Source organism: Oncorhynchus mykiss, chromosome 1, assembly GCF_057628025.1.
Source record: "Oncorhynchus mykiss isolate SJ-2025 chromosome 1, ASM5762802v1, whole genome shotgun sequence".
Taxonomy (NCBI): domain Eukaryota; kingdom Metazoa; phylum Chordata; class Actinopteri; order Salmoniformes; family Salmonidae; genus Oncorhynchus; species Oncorhynchus mykiss.
In genome coordinates this window covers 43,462,105-43,471,720 of record NC_143022.1, presented here as the reverse complement: position 1 = coordinate 43,471,720, position 9,616 = coordinate 43,462,105, and the positions used below count along the sequence as shown (strand labels likewise).

General features: G+C 45.2%; 1 protein-coding gene across 1 annotated transcript in view; it reads right to left on the bottom strand.

Annotated features, from left to right (window-relative positions):
• Window positions 1-3,336: 3,336 nt before the first annotated feature.
• LOC110532307 (neural-cadherin-like) overlaps window positions 3,337-9,616 on the bottom strand; it is a 118,959-nt gene continuing 112,679 nt past the window's right edge. Inside the window, exons 32-33 of the mRNA XM_090231101.1 lie at window positions 5,270-5,424; window positions 3,337-4,498 (exon numbers count right to left, since the gene is read on the bottom strand). Of these exons, the coding sequence (XP_090087227.1) occupies window positions 3,845-4,498; window positions 5,270-5,424 (809 nt within the window). The 3' untranslated portion in view covers window positions 3,337-3,844. The remainder of the gene's footprint in view (window positions 4,499-5,269; window positions 5,425-9,616) is intronic.

The window sequence follows — 9,616 nt, the reverse complement described above, 5'->3', positions numbered from 1 at the left end:
CCCAACCGCCTGTCCTCTCCTCCTCTCCTACCTCCTCATCCTCCATGACCGATGGCTGTGCTGCGTAACCACAAAATGGTACGTTACGTGAGACAACAGAATGTTTCACTTTCGACACCAATGTGTTCTTACTGAACTGGACAACAGGATGTCTCACATTCGACATCGACAGACAGACATGGAGCTTATCGACAACACCACTCTGATAATGAATCAATGAATCCGAAGTAATCAAGAAGCGGCGGAAAAAGATCAAATGCAAAACTCTTCTGAGAAATGAGGGGGATATCCAACGGTGGTTTACTACAGAGGTGAACGCTAACTCTGGATATCCACAGCTAGCCTGAGGAGATACTGTATAATGAATACAAGCTGCTTCTAGAATCAATCAGGCTTGTGTCATTAGACAATCCCAATAACATCGTTGGTACATGTTAGAGCTCAGCCACGCTGGTAAAGTTGGTAATCAGCCACGCTGGTAAAGTTCAGAGTGAAGAAAATTGAGGACATCTAGGGAAGCACAAAGCCGTTGTGTGACACTCAGATGTGGATTAGACTGCCACCTGTAGACGTATTGCCGGATATACACACAGAGATACAGTATGACATGACTGTAAAAATCCCGTATACACAGTAGATCTGCAGCTCAGATCTACAGTCTGTGGATTACCTTCATCGGTCCTCTTCCATACAAAGCAAACACCCTAAATTCTTATGAAAACTTCTTGATTCTTCTCCTGTGAGAACAAAGGGATGTCAGTCAAGTGCAGCTGGGCCAGTGTACAGCACTGTGTCTCCAGATGTGTTGACATCAGAGTGGCTTTCACTCACCCTCCCAGCATGTCCACCAACCCTTGTGTCTTGTCTGTGAGCCCCTCATATCAAACCTGACTGCTTGTGTTTTGTCTGACTGTCACTGTGTTGTCGTGTAGGCCTTGTCGCTGTGTCGCTCTGTCAGAAGACATGTCCCGCATTTGCAGCCAGCGTTAGCAGGCAGGAGGATGAGTGCATTTGTCAGTAGAGCTGACACACATCCCACGTTTTTGCACGACTGACACAGGGGGCCTTCGTAATGTCACATCCCTGGATCCATAGCCCGGGGATATATGTAAACATTTGCACACACAAACATGCAAGCACACACACACACACACACACACACACACACACACACACACACACACACACACACACACACACACACACACACACACACACACACACACACACACACACACACACACAGTGTGATGACACAGGAGTGAGTAGGGGGCACACAGTCTGTGGGAGTGTCTATTGACTGACTGGCTGGGGCTCTGGCTAGGTCACCCCTCATTCCCACAATCTCCAGCTGTCACATCAAGCAGCAGCCCTCCTCTCCCCTCCTCCACTTCCTCACTACCCACTTCCCCTCTCACACGTTTCTCTTTTCTCCCTGTCAATTTTTTTACTGAAGTCTCATCATCTTGATAGTCTTGCTGCAGCACATCACCTGAGCGACCAAGATATTGCTCCTTTCTGATGGATCAGTTAAACTGTTTTAAGAGATATCCTGGCTTGCATCTAGAGGCCTACAGTCGGGAACGCCACGGATTTATGTTGACGTAAACCTTTGGAATGAAACCATTTACTTATACCATTTACATATACTTTTGTCTAGACATGTCTTTCTGTACATACATAACTTCAACATTTGGGGAGACATTCTGTTACTTTTACAGGCTCGCTCCTGATCCGGCTGTCTAGTTTATGGACTAGCACTGCCGTGTAGTGGTCAATTGGAGAACTGCATGTGTTGAAGAACAAATTATGAGGAAATGTCATTCTAAGAAGTTACCACTAGATGGGGGTATAGTAAGAGGCATATTCAAGACTGAGCTCAAGACAGAGATGCTGCTTGGTAAAGAAATAGAGGTTACAATGTGTTACAGTAGCAAGGCTTATGTTGTAGCTACATAAGTCTTGGGGATGTTTGAACTTGAAGGCGCTATTTCCGTCTGAATTCTGCTTTTATAATTTGTCTGGCTCCAAGGCTTATGGGTCTATGCGTGCTTCAAAGCAAGGCCATTCATTACGTGTGACATCACTGACATGGCTAAGCACTTGTTCCCTGTCTAGACGGCAGATGAAAGGCCTCCTCTAAAGCTCATGCATCCCTAAACAACCTGTTGTTTTAAGCAGGTTGGTACACTTATCAAGAGCAGCACAAAAGTAACAGAATTAGAGTTACTCCTGAGGATGCAGTCAAATTGCTGTGGTCTGAGGGGCTTTGGTCCATTTTAGTAATTATATTTCTATGAAAGCAGCACTACTTCCTTCCCCTACGATGAGCCCCACTGCCACCGCCTTTAACTCAAGTCCTGCAGGGCAATTGAGGATTAAAGAGGTCAGTCCGCCGGGAGTTACTTACTGTTTAAGTGCATCTCAGAGGATTCCAAAGGGTCAACAAGGTTTGGGTACAGGACATGAATGATTAATTATGGAGCAGGAATGAACTCATCATGATAATTTTTTTTAAATATCTAGGCAAGCCACTTAAGAACAAATTCTTATTTACAATGACGGCCTAGGAACAGTGGGTTAACTGCCTTGTTCAGGGGCAGAACGACAGATTTTACTTTGTCAGCTCGGGGATTCGATCGAGCAACCTTTCGGTAACTGGCACAACGCTCTAACCACTAGGCTACCTGCCACCCTATTACCATAATCATCATCATATTTTAATATACTGTAGCTTGTTGCTAGCTGCTAGAGTCACATGTTGGACATTGGATTCCTTTTCAAACCCTCGGGGTGATGGCACATTAAGTCCCACAACATTGAAGGTGACGTTGTGTGGTGGTTGTGTTTTCTGGGTTCTTACCTTATCCATGTTGTGTTGGATTCTAAGCTTCCTTTTATAGCAATGCTAGCATCTTTTTCAGCTGAATTTCCAACCCGGGTCAACAGCCCGTGTTCATGGTTGAACAGTTTGAGAGACAATAAGCAGGGGATTGAGGTAGTCAGTCAAGATATTGGGACATACTGGTCCTGGTTCTCAACCCAAACACTTTCCAGTCTAGACAAGTGTGTTTTAATAGCATATAATATTTAGACAGCGTTATGAATCAGTAAATAAGAGGTGGAGCATAAAGAGTCGGTATTGAGGTACTTAACTTGCTGAGGAATACAGGCATGCATTTACCCAGCATAGCTTTTGATAAAGAAAATGGGATGGTGAAAAAAAAATATTTGATCAAAACAGAACTTCAAAGATAGTTTTTGGCTTATATTATCACTAACATAAATTCACAAATCTTTTTTGATTTCTTTAAGGAAACAATTTCATGACTAAAATATTATCAAAGATATTTATTAGAATTAAATCAAAACCAACAAATCTTTTTTTTCCCACAGAATTTATATTACGATAATGATCAACAAATACTTTTGCCTTATTTTACATATGTTTTTGTGAGGCTTTCTGTTCAAAATGAATGCAATTTTGGTGTTACCAAAGGGTCAAAAGGTGCTGTCCATATGGAGTATATACAGGGCATTGCCAAGAAAAAGGTTATACTTTTCCAGATTGGTTGTAAAATATATAATATCAAGTTAAAGCGTCACATCTTTCCCACAATCCACCAGTAGAATACTTTTCAAAGGGGTTACAAATCAGAAATGTACATTTCTTAAATATTTCTTCTCCTTTGGTTTTTCCCCCCAACACCATCATTGGATTAATCGATATAAACATTTCACAACTTCCAATTTTTGAGATGCCGCCTTTGAACATCCTCTCCCCAATATCCTTGAACTCAGTATCCAAGTGTGAATTCCAATCTTCTGTATTCTGACTCCAGTCTCATCCGCTCTTCTCACAGTTGGGCTGCGCCCTGCACTCTCTGTCCTTCACTTTGTCCTTCTGTCCCTCTGTGCTCTTGGCGGCAGCAGAGTCCACAGCACCGTCCACTCTGAGTTCACTGGCAACAGCTCGCAGGGCTTTGAGCCTGTCCAGCCGTGGGCTCTGGGATCTCTGACCTTTCAGGCTCTCTTGACCCCCATGAACCCTAACCTCCGACCCCTGACCTTCATCACTGAGAGAGCTGAGCGAGCGCACGGCCAGCCTGCCACGCTGCGCCTTATTGGACAGGGGACGCAGTGAGGTCATGTAGCCGGGGTTGTCCCCCGTGGAGTGGTCTGTGTCCCTGATGACCTCACACAGGTAGCGGGCCAGGTCCTGACTGGAGAAGGACAGGGACTTGTGGGAACGCCGCATTGCAATGGGGGAGGTGAGGGTGGCTGACCCGGACGGAGGGTGGGCCAGGCGCAGGGCGATTGCTGTGCTGCCGTTTTTGGGTCCGTTTGGTCCTTTTGGTTTGGTCCCATTCTTCGTGTCTGGGGGCTTGGTCGTCTGAGGGTAGGATGAGGGTATGATGCATTGTGGGTAGCTGTACCAAAGTGACTGGGCTGGACTGGGCCGCAGAGACCTCTGTAACTCCACCATGTTGAAGGCATTCTGGAGAGTGAGATAGGGAAAGAGACAGAGAGGGAGAGACAAAGACAGAGAGAGAGAGGGAAAGAGACAGAGAGGGAGAGACAAAGACAGAGAGAGAGAGGGAAAGAGAGATGAAGAAGATTAGAGAGAGTTGATTAGAGATGAGCTGCTTATAAAAACGAAGAGATTAATAGAAAAAGAAAACACTCAACAGCAGGACCTGAATTTATAATCATATTTGACTATGAAAAATGCCAGTCTGCTGTGCTTTTGACTGGAGAGGATTTTTTTATTCTACCTAAGAAAAAAACATGAGGCCTAAGTGGCAATGTTGGCAGCAACAGCCCCATTGATTGGCCTTGTAATTAATTGTCTAATTGCAGTGGGGGAAAACGTGCTATTAAAGCAAATACAGGCATTATTAAGGAGTATTGGTTTCTGACATTATTTTCCAAATGATTCTGCTCGGATGGTTCTTTTGGTGTTCAATTCCAAGCCTCTACCAACACCAGTCCACCAGGTTTGGTAGAGCTGCCAGACGAACACTCACTATGTGAACTGTGACTCTGTGAATCTTCCCACGCCTTGCTTGGTTTATATACCGTTTGTTTATCTATGGTTTGTATGGTTTTTCCTGTGTCTGTGAGTTGTGATCCTAATTGCCCTAAGGGAATCGATCAAGTTGTATTCCACTGTATTCTGTATTGTAGTGGTCTTATGACTCATAGGTTATGGAGAGATAATGGTAGTTGTGTTGAAGGACATACTGGGATTCAGAGTCTGTATCTGTACCTGGTCCTGCTCCCCACCACCCTCCTCGTCATAGTTGAGCACGTTCTCTCGGATGTCCTCCCATTCTCCGTGGTGTGCGGATACGTGGTAGATGCCCTCCTTCAGGCCCTTGTGTCTCCTCCAGCAGGAGTAGAGGGACAGGCCCAGCATCAGCACTGGGCGGGGACAGAGAACACGTTGGGAGGTGGGCAGCGGACCGGGGGAGAGGGGTAGAAGGTTTCACCCAATGTTCTATCAGTTAGAAATGTACATAAAAAATTGCAGTGTCCTAGACAGAGTGTGCAATGATATTACATGAAATGGATAGTGAGGCTTGGATTGGAGGGGAGAGAACCAGATAGCCACATTTTGTGCACCAAATTGGCTGCGTTGACACATGCAGCGCTATTAGTCAATCTGATTAGTCAAAATACCAATTAGTGGGAAGAGATTTGGGCTGCCTGTGTAAACAGATCCGTTGTAGTCCACTTATAGGCCTCGAGCAAGGTGGAGAGAGATACATAGATAGATGGACAGACTGGGGGCAGTGGGATTCAATATCACACCAACATGTATGTTATATGTGCTGCATGTGCCAGGCAGCAGCACAACCCACTAGACCAGCCCCAGGCTCTAGAAAATATTTCTGACACCAAAATGGCCACCATACATACACCCATACAGTCAATTGGATACCCAATAGCACTAAACCGGTCTTGTTTTGTAAAAAAAAAACAGTAAACACGTATGATCCTTGTGGATAGGCAGAGTAAATTACCACCACATTGTTCTATGCAATAATCCAGTTAGTCTGTCCTTATCAAGACTAATGAGGACCCGGAGCTAGAAGACAAAAAGCAACAGAGACTGAGACACCACGTTCTCCTGTATTTTCTATCCTATATCAAAGACGACACCCCTTACACTTCTCTTCAAAAAACCAACACTCTCTGCATGTCCAAGCCAAAGCCACTGTGGCCAGAGCTCCCAGGAATATCGAGGGAGTGTTGTAGGAATGTTGTAATAGCATTGTGTGAACGCTGCTAGAGCACTGACATCAATCACATCTATGTGTTGAATTATACAGTATGCTGCGCTGACCTTTAAAATCCATTCATCTCTACCAATATTTCTTCTACTGCCTGCCATCTCCCTCTCGCCTCCTTTCTCCTTTCTTTATCTGTCTCATTCTCTCCATCTTTCGCTCATTCTTGTTAGTCTCTTTGTGTTTCTGTCCTTCATTCTCCGTGTCTCTTTCGACTCTGCACGGCTTTTATCTCTCACTCTAAAGGTGATGCATCAGAACTTGTACGTTTTCTATCGCCTTTTGGTTGGAAGCATCGGCTCATCCATTTAATAATTGAGGGGTGCATTGCAGCAGTTACATTGGACTTAAGTAATGGTTTACTGAACACATGTGACACTCATCAAGGTCACTCAACTGAAAAGGTTTTCAAAATCAGCAAAAATACATTTCATATGATTGTGGTTTGAAAATGACTCACTGTCTGTGGCTGGAATTTGACTTAGAATTATTTGTCTCTACTCAAGGCACCCACCCAAAAGTCGTTAAATATTTATATTCTATATGATTATATTTCTATCATCATGGTCCATCATGAGGCACCAGAACGTTATCTGACTCTTCCTAACTTTGATTTAGCCTGGTTCCAGATCGGTTTGTGCTCTCTTGCCAACTTCTATGGTAATTGTAGCATGACAATGGCCACAGGACCATAGGAGTTGGAAAGAGAGCACAAACAGATCTGTAACCAGCTAACATCGACTGCAACAAGTGGAAAAGGTAGACCTCCAGCTATGCCTACTCAGTGTGTGCTGGAGGTAGGTTTATTGTCAGGTTCTATTGATCAGCTAACCTTGCTGCATGCCCTCCACTGTGCCGTACAGACCCAGAGAAACACGATGGAATCCAGATGAGCTGGGATCCCAGCAGTACTCAGAACTCCCCCCTCAGCCACAATATTACCACCTCCACAGTGCTTACCATTTTCTTTTTTATCCACACACACCTCCAATCACCTGAACCTCACATCAAACACACCTCTACGGGCCAATCAGTCAACACGCCCAGCAGTGGTGTTTTATCACACACACAGAGTCAGACGGACACACACGCACGCACGCACTCACACACACACACACACACACACACACACGCACACAGAAGGACGAACACACACACACCACAGGCGGCCAGTGGCACCTTAATTGGGGAGGACGGCTCATAGTAATGGCTGTAACGGAATACATGGAATAGTACACGTGTTTGATACCATTCACTCTATTCCCGACATTATTATGACCCCTCCTCCCCTCAGCACCATCCTGTGACACACACACACGCTTGCAGATTCACAGATACAGACAAGGAAAAACACACATGACAGACAAGTGTCCACACAAACACACGCGTGCGCATGCAGACACACACAGACACACAGCTGACAGTGGCAGTGCTGGTGTTGTTATATCTCTAAACATTCAGACACACACAGACACACAGCTGACAGTGGCAGTGCTGGTGTTGTTATATCTCTAAACATTCAGACACACACAGACACACAGCTGACAGTGGCAGTGCTGGTGTTGTTATATTTCTAAACATTCAGACACACACAGACACACAGCTGACAGTGGCAGTGCTGGTGTTGTTATATCTCTAAACATTCAGACACACACAGACACACAGCTGACAGTGGCAGTGCTGGTGTTGTTATATTTCTAAACATTCAGACACACACAGACACACAGCTGACAGTGGCAGTGCTGGTGTTGTTATATCTCTAAACATTCAGACACACACAGACACACAGCTGACAGTGGCAGTGCTGGTGTTGTTATATCTGTAAACATTCAGACACACAGCTGACAGTGGCAGTGCTGGTGTTGTTATATCTCTAAACATTCAGACACACAGCTGACAGTGGCAGTGCTGGTGTTGTTATATCTCTAAACATTCAGACACACACAGACACACAGCTGACAGTGGCAGTGCTGGTGTTGTTATATCTCTAAACATTCAGACACACACAGACACACAGCTGACAGTGCTGGTGTTGTTATATCTGTAAACATTCAGACACACACAGACACACAGCTGACAGTGGCAGTGCTGGTGTTGTTATATCTCTAAACATTCAGACACACAGCTGACAGTGGCAGTGCTGGTGTTGTTATATCTCTAAACATTCAGACACACACAGACACACAGCTGACAGTGGCAGTGCTGGTGTTGTTATATCTCTAAACATTCAGACACACACAGACACACAGCTGACAGTGCTGGTGTTGTTATATCTGTAAACATTCAGACACACACAGACACACAGCTGACAGTGGCAGTGCTGGTGTTGTTATATCTCTAAACATTCAGACACACAGCTGACAGTGGCAGTGCTGGTGTTGTTATATCTCTAAACATTCAGACACACACAGACACACAGCTGACAGTGCTGGTGTTGTTATATCTGTAAACATTCAGACACACACAGACACACAGCTGACAGTGGCAGTGCTGGTGTTGTTATATCTCTAAACATGCAGACACACACAGACACACAGCTCCTATCCATCCTCCATGATGCTGCTTTGAGGTTTGCCAACAACATGGGGTTCTTGGGATGTTAGGTTAAATGTTTAAGAAGGATTTTTAAGCCTTGAGACATGGATTTGGTATGTGTGCCATTCAAATCTGAGGGGCTGAGTCACTGGCTTACTAGGGCTCTTTCATACCGTCCCTAGGAGGGGTGCGTCACTTGAGTGGGTTGAGTCACTGATGTGATCTTCCTGTCTGGGTTGGCGCCCCCCCTTGGGTTGTGCCGTGGCGGAGAACTTTGTGGGCTATACTCGGCCTTGTCTCAGGATGGTAAGTTGGTGGTTGAAGATATCCCTCTAGTGGTGTGGGGGCTGTGCTTTGGCAAAGTGGGTGGGGTTATATTCTTCCTGTTTGGCCCTGTTACAAGCTCTTCCTGTCTCCTGATCCCTCCTGTCTCAGCCTCCAGTATTTAGACTGCAGTAGTTTATGTGTCGGGGGGCTAGGGTCAGTTTGTTATATCTGGAGTACTTATCCGGTGTCCTGTGTGAATTTAAGTATGCTCTCTCTAATTCTCTCTTTCTCTCTTTCTTTCTCTCTCTCGGAGGACCTGAGCACTAGGACCATGCCTCAGGACTACCTGACATGATGACTCCTTGCTGTCCCCAGCCCACCTGGCTGTGCTGCTGCTCCAGTTTCAACTGTTCTGCCTGTGATTATTATTATTTGACCATGCTGGTCATTTATGAACATTTGAACATCTTGGCCATGTTCTGTTACAATCTCCACCCGGCACAGCCAGAAGAGGACTGGCC